General features: G+C 39.6%; 1 protein-coding gene and 1 pseudogene across 1 annotated transcript; both read right to left on the bottom strand.

The window, feature by feature from the left end:
- Window positions 1–14,862: 14,862 nt before the first annotated feature.
- LOC121995718 (protein P21-like) lies at window positions 14,863–15,733 on the bottom strand. The gene has a single exon (XM_042549819.1). The coding sequence runs from the start codon at window positions 15,666–15,668 to the stop codon at window positions 14,919–14,921; it is 750 nt and encodes a 249-aa protein (XP_042405753.1). The 5' UTR covers window positions 15,669–15,733; the 3' UTR covers window positions 14,863–14,918.
- Window positions 15,734–24,484: 8,751 nt separating this feature from the next.
- Window positions 24,485–25,100, bottom strand: LOC121992900 (annotated as a pseudogene).
- Window positions 25,101–25,512: the final 412 nt, after the last annotated feature.

Raw genomic sequence — 25,512 nt, 5'->3', positions numbered from 1 at the left:
CAACCGGGAAAGCCCTAGATGGAGGCTAGGCAGAAAAGTCTTAGCAGATTGTGGAACCCAGGTGCAAATCCAAGCAGGTCAAGGGGACTCAATGCTTGGTGATATGATCGAGAGGTCTGGAGGGCCGAAGATCGAAGGAAAGTCTTGGGGAGCCAATCAAGGCTAAGTGAAAAGTCCAGACTAGATCTGGAGGATCAGAGTTTGGCAGGTGGGTTGAGGTAAACAAACTGGAGGAGCGACAGTGAGGTCGGGTTCCCGAAGGGAACAACCTTAGGTCGCTGATCCAACTGAAGAAACCGGGAAGGTTTCCAAGTTGAGATCAAGACAGTTCTACTGTCTATATTACTCATGCATTATATTACTGTGTTAACACTTGTTTTACAGGAATATTGTTTAAACTTTGTTTTGCAGATTCGGCCTGATCAGTCGACCGAACAGGAGGATTGGTCGACCGAACTAGCTTAACTCAGACCAGAGATCAGATCAAATCAAACTGAGTCCAAGTCAGATCAAAGCTTGATCGGTCGACCGAACCGTAAGATCGGTCGATCGAACCATGATGACTCAGCCTAGCTAGTTCATCAGCACCGATCAGCAGCAAAGGAAAGAAGAGCTGATCGGTCGACCGAACTCAGGGATCGGTCGACCGATCCAATCAATATTAATTGCACCATTAATGAAGATTTCTGCAGATTTCGACGAACAGGGAAATTGACTGTTCGGTCGACCGAAAAAGGGGTTCGGTCGACTGAACCATTAAAGATCAGTAAATGCAAAAGATCGAGCCAGCTTCGGACTTCAGCCAGAATGGAAGGGAGCAGGTTCGGTCGACCGAACAGAGGGATCGGTCGACCGAACGTCCAAAATTCTTATAAAACATGCTCGAAGCCAGAAGCGTTGATACAACTTTCTGATAAAAAATTCCTGCTCTGTGAACAACTCATCTTCATCAGCTCAGCAAGCTACTGCATCCTAAAGCACCGACCTAAGCTCCATCTACAATTTCGTTGTCGGTATATTTTAATTAAAGCTTGCATTGCAATTTCTTTTAAAGCAAGATAGTAGTGTGTTACTATCTTGCTCCATTGTACGATTCACTTCTTTCCGGAAATTTAGGAAAGAAGGATTATAGTGCCTTGCTCACCGGTGCGGTCAAGGACCACGAGCCTTCGAGTAGGAGTCGAGCTAGACTCCGAACGAAGTAAATAACCTTGTCTCATTTATTATTTCCGCTGCACGACTTTGATATAAAAGAAAAGAAATAGTTTTTAAAAGGAGCGATATTCACCCCCCTTTCTATCGCTTCAAACGATCTATCAATTGGTATCAGAGCCGGTTAGCTCTGAAATTTCTTAACCGTTTTTCAAAGCATTTTTAAAAACTTTTTCTCTTTTCTTCAATTTATTTTTAGAATATTCTTTTCTTCAAACACTACTAATCCCAAGACGAAAGTCTTGGAAATATTTTTGTTCTTTAACTTTTTTTTGCAAGGATGTCGAACTCATATCAAGAAGGCTATAGTACGGTTCGACCTCCACTATTCAAAGGAGAGAATTTCAGTTACTGGAAGAATGGGATGGAGTGCTACTTAAAGTCCGACATTGAGCTCTGGTTCACGGTCTTGAAAGGCTATACTCCTCCAATGAAGGACGGAACAATCCTAGAACCAGAAGAATGGACACCTCAGATGATCAAGAAGGCACAATTGAACTACAAAGCAATCAATACCATTCAGTGCGGGCTCACGATGGAGGAGTTGAATAGAGTTGGTCCCTACGACAACACCAAAGAATTATGGGACTTGATAGTCAAACTACACGGAGGTAAACAAACGAGATCTACTTTTAAATAATTTGTTAAATATAAAAATATTTCCTGGAGAGACCGCCTCGTAACTACACGCTCGACTGAAGGACATCCTCAACGGTCTTTACCTGATCGGACACAATCTCGAAAATCGTGACACAATAAGGTATGCTCTGAATGCCTTTCCAAGGAATACTTTGTGGGCATCAATTGTAGATGCTTACAAAGTTTCTAAGGATCTTTCAATTCATAAGTTAGATGAGTTATTCTGTGAATTAGAACTACACGAGCAATCTAACATGAGCCATGGCGAGAAAGGTGTTGTCTTGTATGCAGGGCCGAGCAAGGAGACAAAATCAAAAACAAAGATCGAGTTAGAAAGCGAATCAGACCCTGACTCAACTAATGAAGAAGAATTAGTCAACATGGTCCGAAGACTGTTGACTAAGAAGAAGTTTAGAAGAAGCTCCAAAAAGACTCCACCAAACCAGATCTAAAACAAATCAGAAATGATTTGTTATGGATGCAACAAGAAGGGGCATTTCAAAAATGAATGCCCAAATCGGAAAGAAGAAAGACCCAAATCGACAAGACGGAAGAAGGCTCTTCAAGCGACATGGGACGAAACTTCTTTCGACGAATCCGACGCGGAGCAAACGAAGCACTCGAGTCACCTTGCATTTATGGCAAGAAACGAAGATTCCGAGTCCAAGTCCGACGAAGAATACGAGTCTGAGATCGACCTCGATTCCGAGAGAAGCCCCGGATCAGAAGACCCGAATATGGTAACGATTTATTCAAAGTCAAATTTACTTAAAGTAGTTAAATGTTTGTTTAAAAAATTAGCAAAATCGGAAAAACAAAATAACTTGTTACTTAAGGAAATAGACCACCTTAAGCAACAAGTTAACTTGAGTGACTCGACTAACCGAGTTCAAGTCGGAACTTCAACTCAAGTTGAAAAACTTGAGGAAGAAAATTCTGATTTGAAAGGTCAAGTCGAGCGACTCAAGAAGACGTTGGAAAGGTTCGAAATGGGATCCAAGTGTCTAAATATGGTACTTGGATCACAACGAGCCGTGTACAACAAATCGGGACTCGGTTACAAACCCAAACAAACAAACAAATCATACTTATCCTTAATCAGTCAAAATACTAGAAGGCAAGTCCAAGCATGGGTTCAAACAAAACAGTTAATCAAACCAATTAAACCAAATTTCTACTTGGTTCCCAAGAGTCAAGTCCATTACTTAGATCGACCTTATCTAAGCTATAACTCAGGGGGAGCAACTAGAAAAACAATCCAACCAACTTAATTAAAACAAACTCAATACTTAGGATTAGGATTATTAGAACTGTTAGATGAAAAAGGTTTACCAAACCCTATAACATAGCACCGGAATAGATTGGGATGATAGTACGTCAAGGAAACTCTGTCAAAGGCATGTCTAGGTTGAATATGGAATTCTACCTGGTGCACTAGACTTAGTGGATCTGACCGAAGTTACCCCAGTCAAACATGGGCTAATTAGACCAAAATTTAGTATTAAGTTTTTCGGGCAGGAACAATTTGGAAAGTCTTCAGCAAGTGGTCTAATGATATTCAAGTAGGCCATATGCCTCGCCACTGAATTGAAACTTATCCTTAGGACATCTGCTTGATTAACCCAAAGCTAAGTTTGAATCTAACATGAGTTCAATAACCTCTTTCAATAAAATTAATTCTAATTCAAACTAAATTAATTCAAAACTAATTCAAGTTAAAACTTAATTCAAACCTAACTCAATTCAAACCTAACTCTATTCTAACTTAATTCAAACCTAATTCAAATCTAATTCAAAACTAATTCAAACCAAATTATTTTAAATTACTTTAGAATTTATTAAAAATTATTTTATTAAAAATTATTTTAAACTTATTAAAAATTATTTTAAACTTATTAAAAATTATTTCAAAACTTATTAAAACTTTTTAAAAATTATTTTAAACTTATTAAAAATTATTTTAAAACTTATTAAAAATTATTTTAAACTTATTAAAAATTATTTTAAACTTATTAAAACTTATTTTAAACTTATTAAAAATTATTTTAAACTTATTAAAAAATTATTTTAAACTTATTAAAAATTATTTTAAACTTATTAAAAATTATTAAAAATTATTTTAAACTTATTAAAAATTATTTTAAAACTTATTAAAACTTATTAAAAATTATTAAAAATTATTTTGAAATTATTAAAAATTATTAAAAATTATTTTAAACTTATTAAAAATTATTTTAAACTTATTAAAAATTATTTTAAACTTATTAAAAAATTATTTTAAACTTATTAAAAATTATTTTAAAACTTATTAAAAATTATTTTAAACTTATTAAAAATTATTTTAAACTTATTAAAACTTATTTTAAACTTATTAAAAATTATTTTAAACTTATTAAAAATTATTTTAAACTTATTTAAAACTTATTTTAAACTTATTAAAAATTATTTTAAACTTATTAAAAATTATTTTAAACTTATTAAAAATTATTTTAAAAATTATTAAAAATTATTTTAAACTTATTAAAAATTATTTTAAACTTATTAAAAATTATTAAAAATTATTTTAAACTTATTAAAAATTATTTTAAACTTATTAAAAATTATTTTAAACTTATTAAAAATTATTTTAAACTTATTAAAAATGATTAAAAATTATTTTAAACTTATTAAAAATGATTAAAAATTATTTTAAACTTATTAAAAATTATTTTAACTTATTAAAAATTATTTTAAACTTATTAAAAATTATTTTAAACCTATTATAAAATTATTTTAAACTTATTAAAAATATTTTAAACTTATTTAAAATTATTTTAACTTATTAAAAATTATTTTAAACTTATTAAAAATTATTTTAACTTATTAAAAATTATTTTAAACTTATTAAATTATTTTAAAATTATTAAAAATTATTTTAACTTATTAAAAATTATTTTAAATTTATTAAAAATTATTTTAACTTATTAAAAATTATTTTAAACTTATTAAAAATTATTTTAACTTATTAAAAACTTATTAAAAATTATTTTAAACTTATTTAAAATTATTTTTAAACTTATTAAAAATTATTTTAAACTTATTAAAAATTATTTTTAACTTATTAAAAATTATTTTAAACTTATTATAAATTATTTTAAACCTATTAAAAATTATTTTAAACTTTTAAAAATTATTTTAAAACTTAATTAAACTTATTTTGAAACTTTATTAAAAATTAATGAAAAAACTTAATTAAAATTTAAACTTTTAAAATTACTTTAAAACTTATTAAATTATTAATTAAAAACATATTTAAAACATAATCACTTTACTTGATTCGAACAACAAATAATACATATTAAATTCATGTAAATCAACTAAAGTTCAAAACTACTTATTTACTTAATCCTTTAACCACACTTTGGTCTCATCCTACTTTTTGTAGGATTCCAAAGCTCTGGATAAATGGATCTTGGATAGCGGGTGCTCCAGACATATGACTGGGGATCAGCGCAAATTTACCAACATTGAATTCAAAAACTTAGGGTCAGTTGCCTTTGGTAACAATGGCAAGCTAAAGGTAATTGGTACAGGTGAAATTCAATTACATCCCAATATTTCAATTAAAAAGGTTTTACTTGTTGAACATTTTAATTATAATTTGCTTAGTATAAGTCAACTTTGTGATTCAGGATTTATAGTTAAATTTTTAGCTTCCGAATGCTTAATACGTTACAATGACTCAACAAATATATTATTGAAAGGTTTTAGAGACAAAAATATATACTCCATTCATCTACCTAAAACAATATCTAAATGTCTTCTAGCAAATAATGATGAAACTTGGTTATGGCATAGGAGATTAGCTCATACTCACCTTAGAAATTTTTTAAAATTAAGAAAAAATGGTTTAGTTAAAGGTTTGCCAAAATTAGGAAATCCTTTAAATAAATTTTGTAATTCCTGTCAACAAGGTAAACAAATTAAATCAACTCATAAACTTACAAATCAAAATAGAATGAATAAAATACTCGAACTAATACATTTGGATTTATTTGATTCTCATGGAATAAAATCTTTTAATTGAAATCTATATTGTTTAGTAATCATTGATGACTACTCTAGATATACTTGGGTAAAATTTTTATCTAATAAAAATGAAACCTTTGAAATATTCAAGCATTTTTCTAAACAAGTAGAAAATGATAGAGATATTAAAATAAAAAAGATAAGAAGTGATAATGGAGGAGAATTTAGAAATCATAATTTTAATAATTTTTGTTTAGAAAATGGTTATCACCATGAGTTTTCATGCCCTAAAACACCACAACAAAATGGCTTAGTAGAACGTAAGAATAGAACCTTACAAGAAGCTGCCCGAACCATGTTAAATGAATACAATACACCAAAATACTTTTGGGCTGAAGCTGTTAACACAGTTTGTTATGTTCAAAATCGAATCATAATTAATAAAGATCAAAATAAAACATCCTATGAAATTTATTTCAACAAAATTCCTAATATAAAATATTTTAAAGTTTTTGGTTGTAATGTACATATTTTAAATCTTAAAGATCACTTAGGCAAATTCACTTCAAAAACTAACCTAGGAATTTTTCTAGGGTATTCATCTACAAGTAGGGCCTATAGAGTTTATAATAAATCTACTTTGAAAATTGAGGAAACCACAAATGTAACATTTAATGAAATTGATAACGTTTCTACTACTCAACCTCATTCAAATGGTAATCAAGAAGACGATGAAGAATTACCCAACCTTAAAGAATCTGAAAATTCAAAATTATTAAAATCTAACCCTCACCATCCAGTCAATCAAATCATAGGAAATCCTGAATTAAGGGTTCAAACAAGATCTGCTTTTAGAAATCTAAGTCAAATAGCATTAATATCTAAAATTGAACCTAAAAATATAAATGATGCATTAATAGAACCTGACTGGGTAATTGCAATGCAAGAAGAGTTAAACCAATTTGAACAAAATCAGGTTTGGGACTTAGTACCTCCACCAATAAATAAAACGATCATTGATACTAAATGGGTGTTTAGAAACAAATTAGATGATCAATGTAATATTTTAAGAAATAAAGCTCGTTTAGTAGCGAAAGGGTTTAGGCAAGTCGAAGGACTAGATTACGACGAGACTTATGCCCCGGTAGCTAGACTTGAATCAATTAGAATGTTGCTAGCCTATGCTGTATTTAAAGGGTTCAAGTTGTACCAAATGGATGTTAAATCCGCTTTTCTAAATGGCGTTATTAAGGAGGAAGTCTACGTTAGTCAACCGCCCGGTTTTGAAGATCTAGAAAATCCAACCTATGTCTTTAAACTTAAAAAAGCTTTATATGGATTAAAACAAGCACCTAGGGCTTGGTATGAACGTCTATCTAGTTTTCTAAAATCCAAGGGTTTTAAAGAAGGCCAAATTGATCCTACACTTTTTATTAAAACCTTTAACTCAGACATTTTTATAGCCCAGGTTTATATAGACGATATTGTATTTGGTTCAACCAATTTAAAATTTTTAAAAGAATTTGTAACCTTAATGGAAAATGAATTTGAAATGAGTTTAGTTGGTGAATTAAATTATTTTTTAGGTTTCCAAATTAAACAAACTAAAGATGGTAATTATGTACATCAAACTAATTATACAAAAGAACTTCTTAAAAAATTTGGTATGGAAAACTGTAAAGGGCTTAAAACACCAATGGCAAGTAACCTAACCCTTGATAACGATGAAAATGGTATACCTGTTGACTTAAAGTATTACAGAAGCATGATAGGGAGTTTACTTTATCTAACTGCAAGCCGACCTGACATTTTATTTGCAGTTAGTATGTGTGCCCGATATCAAACTTGTGCAAAAGAAACCCATCTTTCACTGGTTAAAAGAATTATCAAATATTTAAAAGGCACTATTAATGTAGGAATTTGGTACCCAAGAACCTCACATTTTGACTTAGTCGGCACTATTAATGTAAGAATTATCTCTTAGTATCTTTCTGGGAGATAGTGCTGCCAACACAAGACATGTTCAACAGGCGAATCATACGATAAAACCTTCTACAGTCTCATCAGGGATTTACATGTCTTGTTAAAGTATGGTGTCAGAGATACTTTTCTGACATGTCATTTCATGAGATGGTTGGGAAAGCGTACTCATGCCTTGGAGAGCGTGCGCATTGCCCACCAGGATGTTATATAAAAGAGGTTCATGCATCGACGGAGGTATGCGTTATTTACTATTCACGTCTATGTTTATTGTTGCTCTTTTTTCTTTTATCTTTTCGATGATTGATTTGAGTATCGGAGGGTCAGGACGAGGACCCTTTCCCTAACTCGACATTGACATTTCTTATATTATAAAGTAAAGTGAGATTTACATCTAATCTATATAGAAGTCACATTCCCAATTAGTCATCTTTATGATTGGGGAGGATTAGTATGGGTAGATAAATCAGAGGCTGAAATTCGGAGACCTGGATGGTAAGGAAAAAAAACAAGAGTTTACTTAAGCAGATGTTATTAAATTAATTAAATTGTTGTTGCATCAGTTTAAGCAGATATTATTATATTATATATTATTGTATGCAAATATAGAATTCGCATATATGTTATATAATTTATATTTTCAATGCATAATTTTATATATATTAAATGGAAACAATTTTTAATTAAGTAAATTTAGTATAGTTGAAAATAAATACAAATAGAACTAATCACGGTGATCATAATGAGTATACAATATTAATACCTTGATTTAACTAATTGATCATCCTGTCCGAACGCTGAGTCGATGGATGTTGAGCACATGACGCTCTCCAAATTAGTGACGTGGAGCTCTGACCGGCCGTATGGATCTCCGACGAACCTGTAAAGAAGTCGGGCCGGGAGGGGGTTTCCGGCGATGACCCTCCGACGCTCAAGTCAGGCAAGAGGAAAACGATGAAGTGGCTCCGAATATGAGAGATTGTGTGATTGCGTACCTCCGGTGAAGTCTGTGGGCTCTTATATAGGGCTCTAAGGAGGCTTGTGCACACCTATCGAGGCGTACACGTGTCCTTTACCATACTTTAGTATGAGCTTACCAGAGAAACATGCCTGACATCATACTGCTACAGTCCGAGCACCTCTCTGATGGGACAGCAGAACCTTCTGCCGTAAGATTCTGCGTATGGCTTGGTCGTCGCACATGCCTGTTGTCAGAAGATGTTCCCCAATGTCCCCTTGTCCTTGTCTCCTTTTTCCCCAAGCCGAGCGTCCATCCGCTCGGCAGGCACATTACTTCTGACCGGGCGTAGGTATCGGTTCGACCGGAAGATTCCCGGTCGCGTGCTCGGCTGAAAAAGTTACTTCACAGTATTACCGTTTTACGCCTCAGCCGAGCGGACTAACCGCTCGGCCCGGCGACCCTGCTCACCATGAGCGTCGGAAACCCGACTTCCCGTCGGGCTGTCTTTGATTCCGCTCGGTCCCGATCGGCAGGAACTTATGCTGACCCCTTTGACTTTTGACCTCCACGTGGCGTTGACTCCCCTCCAGAGGGGGTCCCCCGACCTTACTGCCGGATCACTTGCCTTCCCTTCAAGTCTAGTCGAAGGAGGCGATTAGTCCGACTGACTGGACTGCCAGTCACGCGGAGCGGCGTCTCTGTGCAACTATCCTCCGCTCGGCCCCCACGGGGGTAGCTATAACGTCAGTCAACACCAACATTCCTCGAATCTCTTCGAGATTTGCGCCAATCTTCGACATTAAGGCCGGGCATGCACTCATTAAATGTACTCCAGTGACCGAATGCCACGTGGCGCTGCTGCCGTCATCGTATGGCGGCGGCGCCGCGGGTGACGGGACCGAGGCGGTTTAAAATGGACGGCCCGATGCATGCTCTGATTCCCGTGACCTGCATCCGACGGTGTAGGCCGCTCGGGCTCACCCCTATAAAGCCTTCGCCTTCTCCCCCTCCTCGCCGCATTTGCGCTTTCGTGTGCCCAGAAGCTTTCCTTGCCGTTCCTGCTCCGGTGATCTCGTCGCTACTTCTTCCGACGACCTCTCACACTCTTCCTTCGATTTTCGTCTGCTTCTTTGAAAGGTCCTCACCCTTTCTCTGTTACTCTCGTGTTTTTTGTCGAGTTCTCGCTCTCTGGTCACTGCACTGTTTGTCATCTTCTTCCTTCTATCGTTTGCCTTTTTTCGCCTTTTGTGGTTTCATCCGTTCGGACAATGTCCAGTTCCTCCCAGCGTCAAGACCAAGCCCTCGACCCATGGTATACCACCATGGAGTCGCACTTCGATCGGCGCGACGCCGATATTCTGATGGACAATTTTGACATCCCCTCTGATTTTGAAATTATCCTACCCTCCCCCTTCGCTCGGCCACACAAACCGCCGCGCGGAGCTTTCTGTGTTTTCCGCGACCAGTTCATAGCCGGTCTGCGCTTTCCAATCCATCCCTTCATCGTAGAAGTTTGTAATTTTTTTGGCATTCCGCTCGGAAGCTTAGTTCCTAACACTTTCCGCCTTCTATGCGGCGTCGTCGTCTTGTTCAAAATCCACAACATTCCCCTCCGACCGGAGGTCTTCTATTATTTTTATTATCCTAAACAGTCCGAGCTGGGTACTTACATGTTCCAGGCTCGACCCGGTTTAATTTTCTTTAATAAACTGCCCTCTTCCAATAAACATTGGAAAGAGTACTACTTCTATCTTCGTCTCCCCGAGCGGGCTTCTTTCCGAACCCAGTGGCAGGTCGGACCGCCAATCTCCCCTGAGCTAAAGAGGTTCAAAACCCGACCAGACTATCTTCATGCTGCCAACATGCTAGCCGGTCTGAAGTTCGACGTCAACAAATTCTTACCAGAAGGGGTGATGTACATATTTGGCTTGAGTCCGATCTGGACTCCCCTCCCGAGCGGCTTCGGTAAGAATTTTACTTGTACATTTGCCTTGATTGCTAACTGATTTTCTCCTTTTTCCTTTGCAGCGGACATTGTCATGGAGTCCGTGATGACCGGAATTTTGAAGAGAAAAGCGGCAGCGCTCGAGGTCGCAGCTGCCAAGGAGATGGAGGCGCTTGGCATTGAGCCGGTCGGCTCACACGAAGGGGAGAGCGGGACAAATGCGGGGGAGTCGGCCGCTCAGGCTTCTCTCCCGGAGCCAGCGGTTGGCATAACTTCTAGCCGAGGGCCTTCCGTCCGGGAGGAAGGCTCCGCTCAGGAGGAAGAGCTCCCTCTTCGACAAAAGAGGCGCCGAGCGGAGACATCACTTCGATCGGCGACTTCCGCGGTCCAGCCGTCCGAGCGGACCACCGCCGATTCTCGCGGCAAAGTCCCAGCGGTGGAGGCGATCTCGTCCGATCGGACCCCATCCCAGCTGGATGCGTCCGCGGACCCACTCGAGGCCATTCCGATCAACGCCCTTCCACCCGCTCCCCGCCGAGTCGAACGTTCGACCATTTTGTCCCAGTTTTCTGCACCGGCCTCCGATCCTTCCCCAGCCTCCGCTCAGACGACTCCCGGTCGGCACCGTACCATCAGGGTCTCACTACACCTCCCCACCGAAGAATTGATGCCCGAGTCCGATCGGCCAACCGCGCCCGAGCACATGATCACAATGAAGGGGCCTCTAGCCGAAATGTGGGCCGACGCTCGGGCACGCGTCGCTATGATTCCACTCAGCAATCTGGCCAACAGCCACATGTAGCAGGCTACTGGGGTAAGCGTATTTTCTCAAGTCCTTTACGCATTCTTTCCGATCAGCTACTAACAATCTTGCTCATGTCAGAGATGGGTGGAGGAGATCACAGTCTCCAATCGTCTGGCTATGGTGGACGAGGTGCTAAAGAGGTTGAAGGCTTCGGGCGACCCGCTCGGCTCCCAAGGCCCCTCATACGCCGAGCTGCAGAAAAAGCTCAAAAAGACCCAAGATCTGTTGGCGGCTGAGCAAAAAAAAGACGGTCGATCAGGCCTATACTGTGGGAGAACTTGAGAGACAAGTGAAGACGCTCGATCGGAAGATAAGTCTTGCCATCGACAGGAAGAAGACGGCCATCGCCGACTTGGAGAAGAAGAATGTTGAGGCGCGGGGCCTGGAGTAGCGGGCTAAGGAGCTGATGGAGCAGCTGGACGGTGAGAAGGCGAGCCGCTCGGCCGAGGCAACTAAACATAAAGATGAACTGAAGACGTTGCAGGAGTCTCTCGAAGCTTCCCAAGTCGCCTTCAAGGAATATCAAGAGGCGGAACCTGGCCGAGTCGCAACCCTGAGGCTGAATCACATCCGCTCGACCGAATTTTCTCAAAAAGTGTGCGAGCGGATGTATAATGCCTTTGAGCTTGCCATCACTGCCACAACGGACTACCTGAAGTCCAAGGCTCAGCTCCCCGACTCCACAACTATCCCGGCCCAAGACTACGCGACGCTCCTCAGCACCATCCCGAAAGACCTCTATGATTTTTTGGAATAGAAGTCTCTATGTAATTCGGTCGTTCGGCCAGAAACTCCCCTTTTTTGTAATTAGGCCGCTCGGCCTTAATTTCCCTAATTTCAATGAAAAACTTATCTTTGTGCAACCTCGTTTTTACTTTGCATGTTTGTGGGTGATTGGTCCGGGCCTATGACACACAACTTGGCCAACTAGGCCTCCCGAGCGGGCGTAGGTAGCATACGACTTGTCACTATTTTCCCTTGCCGCTTATCTTCAAGCGTCTTTCGTTCCGGCCGGAGGGTTTATAGTCGCTGGTACGACTCTCGATATTTAACGTCGGAGCTCGACGGTCTTCCCGCTGGAGGGTTTATAGTCGGGTTTATAGTCGCCGATTCGACTCTCGATTTTTAACGTCGGAGCTCGACGGTCTTCCGGCCGGAGGGTTTATAGTCGCCGGTTCGACTCTCGATTTTTAACGTCGTAGCTCGACGGTCTTCCGTCCGGAGGGTTTATAGTCGCCGGTCCGACTCTCGATTTTTAACGTCGGAGCTCGACGGTCTTCCGGTTCGGCTGACGATGCCCTATACTTGCGCTAATTTTCCGATTTTTTACTCCTGCATTTCAAGTATACAGTCGAACGGAAATTATACAACATAGATTACATTGGCGCACCTTTCAGCCTGCCTTGTATGGCTGGAGATGATTTGCGCTCCATGGTCGCTCCAGCTGTCGTCCGTCTTCATCCTCCAAATAATAGGCACCCGAGCGGAGCTTTTCGATGAATTTGAAGGGATCCGATGAAATGAAACCGTGGCATGCGGTGCTTCCGCTCGGCCTCCTGACGCTGACGTCGCTTGTTGCTCCAGCCGCTCGGCTTGCGCCTTCTGTTTCTGTTGCTCCACGAGCTTAGCTGCTCTTGCCTCGATTAGAGCGTCGAGCTCCTCCTGGGAGAGCATCACAGTGTGCGATCGTCCAACTTCGCCCATCTCTTCCGCTCGGATGCAGGTGCGTTCCCACAGACGGCGCCAATTTGATCCTGTCCGAACGCTGAGTTGACGGACGCTGGGGATGTGACGCTCTCCTCTACCTTCAACTAGCTACACCAATCTCCGGCGAACCTGCAAAGAAGTCGGCCCAGGAAGAGGTTCCCGGTGACGACCCTTCGACGCTCAAGTCAGGCAAGAGGAAAACGATGAAGTGACTCCGAATATGAGAGATTGTGTGATTGCGTACCTCCGGTGAAGTCTGTGGGCTCTTATATAGGGCTCTAAGGAGGCTTGTGCACACCTATCGAGGCGTACACGTGTCCTTTACCATACCTTAGTATGGGCTTACCAGAGAAACATGCCTGACACCATATTGCTACAGTCCGAGCACCTCTCTGATGGGACAGCAGAACCTTCTGCCGTAAGATTCTGCGTATGGCTTGGTCGTCGCATATGCCTGTTGTCAGAAGATGTTCCCCAATGTCCCCTTGTCCTTGTCTCCTTTTTCCCCGAGCCGAGCGTCCATCCGCTCGGCAGACACATTACTTCCGATCGGGCGTGGGTATCGGTCCGACCGGAAGATTCCCGGTCGCGTGCTCGGCTGAAACAGTTCCTTCACAGTATTACCGTTTTACGCCTCAGCCGAGCGGACTACCCGCTTGGCCCGGCGACCCTGCTCACCATGAGCGTCGGAAACCCGACTTCCCGTCGGGCTGTCTTTGATTCCGCTCGGTCCCGATCGGCCGGAACTCATACCGACCCCTTTGACTTTTGACTTCCACGTGGCGTTGACTCCCCTCCAGAGGGGGTCCCCCGACTTTACTGCCGGATCAATGAACAATCATATTTTAAAATTTGCTATGTAAAATTATTTTACTAAATTACTATGTAATTAAGAATCTAAACTTTTAATAATTAATTTTGATGAAGCTCAAAATAAAATTATATCGATATTATTTTTTTTCTTTTCACATTAAAAATAAAATTTTAAGATTTATTAGTAATTTTTTAATTATTTTTATATAAAAAAATATGTACTTCTATGATTCTCTTTAGTGCCAAATTTTATGATTGACAACATCATGGGTAGAAAAACTTCTATAAATATATTTTCTCTGTCTTGTAGCTAAGATCAAGTGTAGTATTTATTTTTATTAATTTAATATTTGATATAAAAAATAAATAAATTTTTTATAAAGGAGAGTTCATTACATATAATTACTAAGTCCAATTTATATGATTGGACTATTAATTTATATATTATATTACATGCCATCACTAAGTAAAAAATTAAAAATTTTGAAATATTGAACTACTTGGTCTTATTTGCCTGTATAACTTCACCTTATTTTTGGTGGCGTCTGCTCACCCTTAAATTTCTTATTTTTCCAATTTTTCCTATTTTTTAAAAGAATCTTAATATTTATTTATTTAAGCTTTATTATTATTATTATTTCAAATTAAAAGGTAAACCCTTTTTACTATAAAATAAAAAAGGCCGGCCAAACCTGGCCTCGACCGGAAAGAGGAGTTGAGAATTTGGTGTCCCACCATTATGTGAAAGAGGAGTTGAGAATTTCACATCCGTTGAAAATCGATCTCAGACAGTAATACCCATGAACTATCTTTAAAACTTCAACGAGTCCAGTAGATCCTTGTAAAACTTATTGTCTCAATCTTATACTAACTGTGAGCATAATATTGCCATGCGTGATTATAGGAACAAGTCCAGTGGGGTAGAAGGTGACTACTGTGAAGTTGGTGTGACCGGGGCAGACGAACGTGGCTGCGATGTCCTGAGGGTAGCTGTAGGCGTCCGGGCACCGCGTCTTAAAGAACCTGGAATAATCCGTGGGCCCACACGTTCCATTGGTGCAGCAGTACTCCGGCGTCCCGAACACGGTGCAGGGGTTGTTGCAGCCCCCCGGCGCAGTCAGCTCCGCCGGGCACTCCCCCACGATGTTGGCGGAGCACCGGACCCCTCGGCACCCGCCGTTGGTGGGGCTGAAGTCTATCCCCACGTTGTGGCCTTCCACGTTGGAGATGTCGAAGATGTCGAGGTTGCCTAACTGGTTGATGGAGAACTCGGCGAGGGTGTTGGGCGCCCGGCCGTAGCCCTGGCACTGCAGCACCCCGCCGCAGTCGCCGGTCTGGCAGTTGCCGCGGCCGCTGCCGTCGAAGGAGCAGCCGGTGCGGGCCCAGATGCGGCCGCCGGTGGTGCTGGCGTTGACGTTGATGGTCCAGGACTGGCCCGGGTTGAGCTGGTTACCGCCGCCTGCCCGAGGGCCGGTGGAAGCCCACGCGGGCCAGACGGTGAAGACACAATTGTTGACGATCTGGAAGATGGCGGCGTTATTGGAGAGAGGGAGGAGGAAGAGGAAGAAACAGAGCACCGCCGTGGTTGATGTAGCCATGATGGGATTATATTTTCTAATGCTCAAGCTGGTGGGAAATCACGGGGGAAGAGGCGATTTTATTGGGATTTTACAGGTAAATTAATCTAATTATTTTTTTAATTAAGTAATGGATCAAATTTAAAGAAATTAGTGTGCAAAAATAAGTATCCAATAACATTCACACGCAAAGAAAAAAATGGTATGAAAAGAGCTTCGGACGAGCAAGATTAATTTGCACGCTAAAATGGTTAATTAAATGTGTAAATAGAAATTTCAAACGCGCATGGGTTGGAGACTTGTGGAAAGGAATAGATGTATGGACCATAAGAGACTCCGTGATGACCACGCTTGGTCAGATATTTTACAAGGGATGACGGTGACACTCGTCCTCTTATTTTACACTGAAGTGTTCACGATCTAGTAGTCAACGAAGAATAATTATCATGGAGAATGGTAGATGAAACGATGGTAAAAAAGTCTCAGAGATTCTATAATCATAACTCAGCAAGAGGTTAGGAGGGAGTTCAGGTTGGACTTAGCATAGGGGCTAAGTGTCAAAAGTGAAAGTTGTGTAGTAAAACTTAGATGGTTGTGTGTCCATATATATCTGTGCTCGCCTGTAAAGACAATCTCTATATATATCTGTGCTCACCGGTAAAGACCATCTTTTATAGAGATGTAGGTGTGTTCTTACGTTCCTTACATGTTTTAAGACAAACACTTACGTTGTCCACGTCCTCCGGGAGAAACAACTACGTTACCCATATTTTCCAGGATAAACGTTTGCATTACCCATGTCTTTCGAGAGAGAACAACTATGTTGTCCACATCTTCTAGGAAGAAACAGTTCGACGAGCCAAGTTGGGTGCAAGTCTAGCCTGAGGTAGCTAATCGGGTGATCAGGATGAGGGAGGCATGCAACCGGGCTAAGGGAGTCGGATGGTCGATCAACTGAGAGAATCGTGTGATTAGGCTGAGGGAATCTGGTGGTAGAGCTAACAGAGTCAGGCGATCGGGTTGAGGGCGGGAGTCGGATGATCGGTTGAGGGAGACGAGTGACTGAGTTGAGCGACTAGGTTGAGGGTAGGGTTATCAGACTGAGGGAGACGAATGACCAAGTTGAGGGAGTTGAGTGACCGAGATGAGGGAATCGGGTGGTTGAGATGAGGGAGTCGGGTGTGTCGCCTTGACCATGGTTGACTTTCTACTCTCCTTAACTTATAGTTTTGCTTGACTTTTAACTAAGGGCTTGACTTCTCCCTTAACCCTGCTATGTGGAGACCTCCACTATCCACCACATCATAAGCATCCTCGTCGAGTCTAGTCAAAGAAAGTCTGAGTTCGACTAGCTGGACTAAAGTGTGTTCTACCCCGACTACCGACCTAAACTTTATGACTGACATAACCAAAGGACCTTACTATTAGGAAATAATTATTATAAGTAAATATTTATTTGTTTCCTAGTTATTAGGGAATAATTATTATTAGAAAATAGTTATTTGTTTCTTAGTTATTAGAGAATAATTATTATTAGGAAATATTTATTATTTTTTTAATTTATTTATTTTCCTATTTTCACTTGTAATGATATTTATATATACCATATGCTATCATTAATAATATGTGTGAATTCTATTGTCAATACTTATTGCCACACTATTGATTGTCTCGTGAATCCACAAGTCAAGCGCCATTAATGCGGGCAATACGTGAGATCATGTATCAGAATCATGATTGATGAGTCCCATCGGCTATTAATGTGAACTAGTCCGAGGCTCACACGTAGCGACACCATGCCAAGAGATCAATTTAGGGTGACTGCTGAGATCCTGCATATTCAGGTGTGTGATCTAATGGTGCAACGTAGTAGCCCGCCTTTTGGTTTCCTAGATTTGGCAGTCAAGATTTGCACACTCGGGCTTTATTAGGTTTAGCGAGGGCAGAATGTCGTCGCCTTCTTCATTATCTTCTTCGAGCTCTAGCAACAACGATCTTCTGCGGCATCGTGAACCTACTTTTTGCTGTAAGTTTCTTCACTGTCCCTATGCTCCAACCCTCGTTGTTTCTTTCTTCTCCATTATCCCTAGTCTTCCAGTCTATCTATGGCGACTGAAAGCATTTCCACCCTTTGGTAAGATTTTAATAGAGCTAGGGGACTTGGACTAACTACAATTGCAGTTTGAAATTCCTACTGATTACCGATTAGTAATCCTGAATGCTTTAATTTGGTTGACCTTCTCTCCCACTTGCTGGTTTAGTCACCATTTTTAGGGGTCAACTGTTAGGCAACCTTCGATTTACCATTCTGAGTTTTTTTACCGAGGTCTCTCAATACTTCCATATTCTTTTCAAGGACTGGTACCCAATTCTTTTTGACTATTTTATCAGGGTAGTCATCATTTTTCGTCTGTACCAAATATCTCTCATGTTAGGACCGAAGGAATTTAAATATCTCTATAATGATATGATATTGTTCACTTTGAACTTAAGTTCTCATAGTTTTGTTTTTGAATTTTATCCAAAAGGTCGCATACCAATATAAATATCTTTCCCTTATAAGCTTATGAATCTTTCTCATATGTTTTCAATGTGAGACTTTGTTTGCAATCTTATAACCAAAACAATCTCCCCTTAAACAAAGAACCATAGGGCCCCCTCAAGCGAAAAGCCTATCTATTGGATGTTCAATCCTTGACCCACTTAGTCTTCCTACCCCTCGGTTGAACCGACCTACTAGGTCTTTCTACCCCTAAGTCTATCGGACATACTAGGACTTTTCTGCCTGACTGTCTACCAGGACTTCTTGTCTGATATGTGGTCCTCTTGATTCAGACACGGGAGCACCCACTTCCTTTGTTCGAAGTCAATATTCTACTCAGATGATTCGATTAAACCATAGCTCTTATGCATAGTTGCTGATTAAATCTTCTCGCAGTCTAAACTCTGATACTAATTATTTTGTTAAAAGAATTCATATAGCTCTATAATAGTATGATATTATTCACTTTGAGCATAAACCCCCATGATTTTATTTTTGAGCTATATCCAAAAAGTTTCATACCAATGAAAATATTTTTCTCTTATAAGCTCATGATCTTTCTCATATGTTTTCAATGTGAAATTTTGTTTGTAACCTTACAACCCCAACACCTCACACCATGAGTTTTATATCATTTCTTATATCCGAAGAAGATGGATATCAGAGTCTTCTACTTCTCAGCGAGACCTTGTAGCTTCCTAGGCAAGATGTCGATTACGCATAAGGGCTGAAATTTCCATTATGTATTTATCCAACCTCCACTCCATTCACATGGCTCACTCCATTCACATGGCTGACATGTTGATAAATGGAATTATCAATTCAAGTCGGAGCCCACCTATCTCACAGTAGCAAACATTCTGTTTGGTCTATCAAATACTTGCTCGAGGAGGATCTTCTCTTTCGCTTTAGATTAAGCCCGAGTGACACTGAGCTCTGGTCTTCCACTGATAAGAATTTTCCTATTTTCTTCATATGTGATGGTTAATTGAAGGATTCAACTCTCGCTCAATTCTATAAATCTATCATTTGGTAATCAACTCGGCTATATCATGGGTTGAGCCAATCCTCAAACAAGAAACATGTGCAAGTATCTTGTTCGAATTCGCAAGTTAAAAGAAAAACAATATGGCCTATTTAATGAGTGATTAAAGTTAATACGTGTGTAGAACACAAACATCGAATTGATTTGGTGATCAGTTTGCAATGAGCTCCGAGACATTTATAGAAAATTTAGTGAGAAGATTTTTCTTGAGAAAAAGCTTTGGCGACAGTCACATGTGAGGTGAGAGTTTATGTAGAGTTAATAAACATATATTAAAAAGATAATATCAATTAATCTCATTGGTTATTTTTAGGTGACTGGTTTGACTTCGCGGAAGTTTTCCGTAAGTCATCAAGATAAATTGAAAAGCGCACGCGACGATCAACCTAGAAATCCAACATCTTTTGATTACGTTCTCCATTTGGAGGAAAAATTCCTACGAATACACCGTAACTGAGGTTCGAACCACAGATACCTGGATGAAAATCTGGATATCCTACCACGACACTATAGCCCCGGAGACTTATAAACATATATTAAGCTTATATAGATTCTCTCTGTGGATTTTCAATCAGAAGAAACTCGAGTCATCCTCATTGATTGTGTTTTGGTGGTGACATAAACAATTATTGTATTCCTTATGGTTTATATATCTTAAACTTCCTTCCTTTACATGGTTTTAAAGATGCCAGTTTTTTAGTCAAGCATAAATTGTAAAAGGAAGTAGGGACCTAATCAATCTCCCTGCAAAAGGAATAATTTTCACATTAAAAAAACTTGCACAAATAATTTATCATTATCTAATTAATTTAATCCAAATAGTCTAAATTAATCAAGTAGAACAATTATACTTGATCAACGAAATAGGACAACCCAATCAGTTGGTCGGCCCTGTGTAGGGCTGTTTAAAATGCTTGATTTATGTTTTCATAAATTTAGAATGGTTATTTTATAATTGATTTCGTAACTAGAATAATTGTTAAATATAAATTTATAGGAAATAGAGTTATTATTACTGTGAAATAAAAACATGGTTCCTATCTGCCGTCGGTGAAGATGGACATTTGATGATAGTTGATGATGTGACTTGTCTACTGAGTGTGAAAGAACCTCAATTGGGAGGAGTTCCATGCCACAAGCAAACCTGCACGTTAAAGAGAGCAAAGGGAGAGGAAAACGCTTGTAGATGGATCAGGAAGGGGTCTTCAACACAGTCAATTCTACCAATAGTGGCAAAAGATGAATACATCCGTCTCAGCGTCTCCGTCAATTTATCCCAGAACCAATACGGATGAGGTAAATCACGGACGACTACTAATCTTTGAAATAGTAATTATCATATAAAAGAGATATTTACCTCGACTTTATTAAGATTCGAACCTCAAACCTTATAATAGTAACACTTCATACACTAACTACTGTAGGATCTACTAATGAACTTATAGGACCTCCCTTGGTTAAGTACAAGCATCAGAGGATTTTGCGTTGCCCACATAGGGTTGCATCGCCTTTATAGACCTGTCTATGCATTTGCCATTTGGATTCGCCTAGCTAGGGAGCTGCTAATATTGCGGAGCGGATCCACACATGTTGTGAGAAGACCTTATGTTGAATTCAGCCAGGGTCGGACCTTTCACGAGGCGAGAGAGGCGACCGCCTCGGGCCCGGCCCAGGAAGGGACCCAAATTTTTTATTATTGTACAAAAAATACGAATGGTAAAAGAATTCCCTAAATCCTTTTCTTTTTTCTCCTGGCTCCGAGGCATGTCGCACGCACCGACTGCAACTGTGCGACAGAAACCTTCGAGGCGCCATCTAAGGTTCCCACCGAGGATATTCCGCTCGGCGTCTCCGGCGGCGGGCGGCCAAAGATCTTATCCGTCGGATGCTTTATAAGGATATCTCTAGAAGGATCTTCGTCAAGCAAATTTTGAAATTCTAAGTTAGTATCATTCAAACTTCCATCCTAATCGAGCAAGTTCCTCTTCCTCTCGCATCTTTGTTTTTTTTTTATTTGAGATCAGTATTTTGCCGACTGCCGAGATCAACTTTTCATGATTCATTGATTTGTTTGGTCAAGAACTCAAGATTTCTCAAGCTTTTGATTTTTTTTAACCTAACTGTAGCTGACTAAATTTCATAAAGAAAATCAGAGTTTTGCCCCAATTTCTCAAATACAATCGTGTCTTATAAAGATTCTTTTTACCCAAGTTTTTTTTTAGAAAAAAAAACCTATAATTTCCCTCTCCTCTCTTACTTTTCTAATGATCTTCTAAAAAGTTAAGGTAAAAACTTGGTTTTTAGATCTCTCTAATGCATTTGCTAATCCCTTCTGCAAGGCATCCCTAGAGAGGCGAGAAGACATTTTAAGCCTATGCACATAGGCATAGCGTTGCATCGCACCAACGCTGCTAACATTACACGATTTTTCCCCAGCGTTCAGTGTTCTTTCCAATTTCTTCTCCAATTTTCCGACATTCTTGAATCTTGATCCATCAGCAGTGGGATTTGAACATTGGACAATTTGGTTAGATTTTATTTTTTGCATCATTTTCTGAATATTAAGTTTAAATGTTTAAATTTTAATCTTTCTTTAGACTTTCTCTGCTTTACTTTTGTATTGGATAATTGGATGATATTTCTCTTATTAGTTCATAGAAAAAGGTTAGTTAGGTCATTGGATGATATTTCTTTTCTCCAATGTTCTTTTATCAGTTCTTGATCTCTGCTTTACTTTTTGTATTATCATTTTCACATAATTTTTTTTTCTTTTATCAATTCTAGTTTCAGGCTTATTAATTCATAATTTAACCTGCAATTAGCTTACTTTGATGATTTTCTAGAAAAGGTTAAACTCCTTTTTCATTTTTGATGATTTTCCATGCTATGTCTTTTACTTTGTAGTTTGTATCTATCACCTATTAGAAAATCAATTAGGTCATCAAATCTTTTGAACTTGCAATTAGCTTATATAAATATATTATGTAAATTGTAAGATAATGTATTTTCTTATTGATTGAAAATTTGAAATTAGTCTAATAGTATTCTTATATACATTGTCAGTTAATTGTAGCTGCCTCTTATATTAAATGTTGTTTAGATTAATCAATTTTTTATCAAAAAACTATCCAAAAAAATCTAACATAACATATTGTTACTCTTGAATGTAGACACGAATTATTGAGTTAATATTCAATTTTAATACCTTGCAAGTATAATAAAAGAATATTGAAAATGCCTCCTAAATATATGTCTGGAGCTCAAAAGAGAAAAATGAAACAAAGGGAGGAGGCATTAATTCAAAGTCAAGCCGGTGATATTAACAAATATTTTATTAGAAGTAGTAGAATAGAAAGAGAGGAATTAGGAGATAATTTGGTGATTGAAGAACAAAGTCACAATGAAAATGAGGAATTAGCTGAGGATGCCAATTTGATCGAGTCGAATGAAACTTAGAAGAAGACTCTCAACATGAAAAATTAGATTCAACTCTGAATTTGCAGGATCTTGAAAATTGGAATAACATCAGTCAAAAATTGAAAGATTACTTAATATAAATGGGTCCAAAAAGAGTGAATGATTTTTTGTTTCCTAAGGATAGTAACAATAGCAATTTTGATTCATCGCATTATACACGTGTAATGACAAATAGACAAACAATAGATAGAAGATGATTTGTATAATCTATTTCATTGGATAAAATATTTTGCTTCTGTTGCAAGTTGTTCAAGACTGAACAAATGATGAGTAGAATGGGGAATTTGGGTAATGATGGATACAAAGACTGGCGTAATATGCATAGAAGTTGCATAGACTAATAGTTTATTCCCAAATACTTGCATTGCTTATAAGATTTTGTTAACCATACTAGTAACAGTTGCATCGGCAGAAAGAAGTTTCTCGAAGTTGAAGTTAATCAAGAATTATCTTCGATCAACAATGTCACAAGATAGACTGAATGGGTTAACAATATTATCGATTGAGAAAGAAATTGTCCGGCAATTAGATTATGTAGATTTGATAAATATTTTTGCCTCTAAAACAGCTAAACGAGTACTGTTTATGTAATTATTTCAAATATTTATTAACTTTTTATTGATGTAATATATTATTTTTGGGTTATTTGTGTATTTTATGTATTTATTATTTGCAAACTGAACATTACAATTATTTATCGATAAAATGGCCACTTTTTATTTTCGCTTCGGGCCCCGTCAAATACCGGTACGGCTTTGAATTCAGCATACTATTTTGTATTCATCATGATTGTAGAAACGTGTCCCGTAGATCCTTGTAAAACTTATTGGCTTAATCTTATAGTAACGACGAGCTTAATATTGCCAATATGGGCAATATTGCTGATCCTGTCCGAGTTAGATGGTGGATGATGAAGAAGTGGTGTTCTCGTTGACTGGGCGAAGACTCTAAAGGCGTGGATCTCTCGTTGACGTGGACCTCCCATTGATGAGAACCTGTAAGACAAAATTGAGTCGGGAAGGGGTTCCCGGTGACGGTCCTCCGACGCTCAAATCAAATCTCCGGCGAAAAGAAGTGGAGCAAAGAGGAAGTGAAAACTGTAGCTATAGTAGATGAATAAATATACCCCCGTCGAAGTCTGAGGGTCTTTATATAGGGCTTACTGAAGGTACGCGCACGTTTCTCGAGGCATGCACACTCCTCAAAACATACCTATAAAGGGTGTGTCAGAAAAGCACACCTGACGTCATACCTCAATAGTCCGAGCATATCCTGACGTGACAGTGGAAGCTTCCACCGTACGATTTTCTGTCTGACCATGCCACCAGTCATGCCGCCTGTCGGCAACACTAGTCCCTAGGAAGATATTTCTAGCTACTCCCCTTGTCGGCTACTGAGCTGGGCGGAAGAGCCGCTCGGATGATGCAATGACCGTGCCGAGCAGGAGGTCCGCTCGGCTCATAGCTCTTCATCTCGGTTCCGCCCACCCGTGCCAGGGAACCATGCAGGCCGGCTGGGGCGATGTCCACCGTTCGACCGAGCGAGACGGCCGCTCAGCCCTTATCTATGCCACGCTTGAGCCCTTTGAGCGTCGGAAGCTCAGTATCTAGTTGAGCTGTCGTAGTGCCGGCTCGGGTACTCGTTGTGTCGATACAAAGGTATTGACCGTCTTGATCTTGGCCGTCCACATGTCATTGACCTTCTGCTGACCGGACCTCGTCTCACTATCGGATCAATTGCCATTACCAATATTGCTATCGTTGCCTTGCATGATTATAGAACGTGTCCGGGGCAGAAGATGACTCTGTAGTTGGTGCCGCTGGGGCGGGTGAGCGTGCTGGTCGCGTCGTCCTGCAGGTCGCTATAGGCGCCTGGGCATCGCGTCTTAAAGAACCTTGACCAATTCGTGGGCCCACCCGGACCATTGGTGCAGCAGTACTGTGGCACCCTCAGCGGCACACCGGATCCCGCGGCACCCGCCACTGGTGGAGCTGAAGTCTGTACCCACGTTGTACCCGGCCACGTTGGAGATGTCGAAGAAGTCGAGGTTGTTGTTCTGGTTGAGGGAGAACTCGGCGAGGGTGTTGGGCGCTCGGTCGTAGCCCTGGCACTGCAGCACCCCGCAGTGGCCGGTCTGGCAGTTTCTGCCGTCAGAGGAGCACCCAGTGCGTGCCCATATGCGGCCGCTAGTAGAGCCGGCGTTGATGTCGATGGTCCAGGACTGACCCGAGTTGAGCTGGCTACCGCCGCCTGCCTGAGGGCCGGTGGTGGCCCATGCGGCCCAAACGGTGAAAGAGCAGTTGTTGATGATCTGGAAGGTGGCGGCGTTAATGGAGAGAGGGAGGAGGAAGAGGAAGAAACATAGCACGGCGCTGGTTGATGTAACCATAATGGACTACAATTTCTAATGCTCAAGCTTGTGGGAATTCTTGGGGGAAGCCAAGTGGGGATGTTATTGAGATGGTACTATCAATTAATCTAATTATTTATTGATTAAGTAATATTGCATCAAATTTAAAGAAATTAGTGTGCAAAAATAAGTATGAAATGACCATCACAGAATAATTAAATATGAAAAGACCTTCGTATGGATTGGGGACTTCTGGGAAGAAATAATAGATTTGTGGAAAATAAGAGAAACCGTCATGAACACGTTTGGTTAGATATTTACAAGGATGACTCTCTTATGTTGTCAAAAATGATAGATTTTCAATTCTGTACAAGGCTTCTTAATTTCATGCAATTGTCGTTCGTGACTTTGACTTAATTGACCATTTGGATTGCAATTAATATCTGGTTTC

This window comes from Zingiber officinale, chromosome 1B (assembly GCF_018446385.1).
Source record: "Zingiber officinale cultivar Zhangliang chromosome 1B, Zo_v1.1, whole genome shotgun sequence".
Lineage (NCBI taxonomy): Eukaryota > Viridiplantae > Streptophyta > Magnoliopsida > Zingiberales > Zingiberaceae > Zingiber > Zingiber officinale.
Note: the sequence above shows the minus strand (reverse complement) of the source record. Positions and strands in the feature narration are given on the sequence as shown.

Coding starts and splice junctions, on each gene's coding strand:
- LOC121995718 (XM_042549819.1), bottom strand. CDS start 15,668: ATGGCTACATCAACCACGGCGGTGCTCTGTTTCTTCCTCTTCCTCCTC.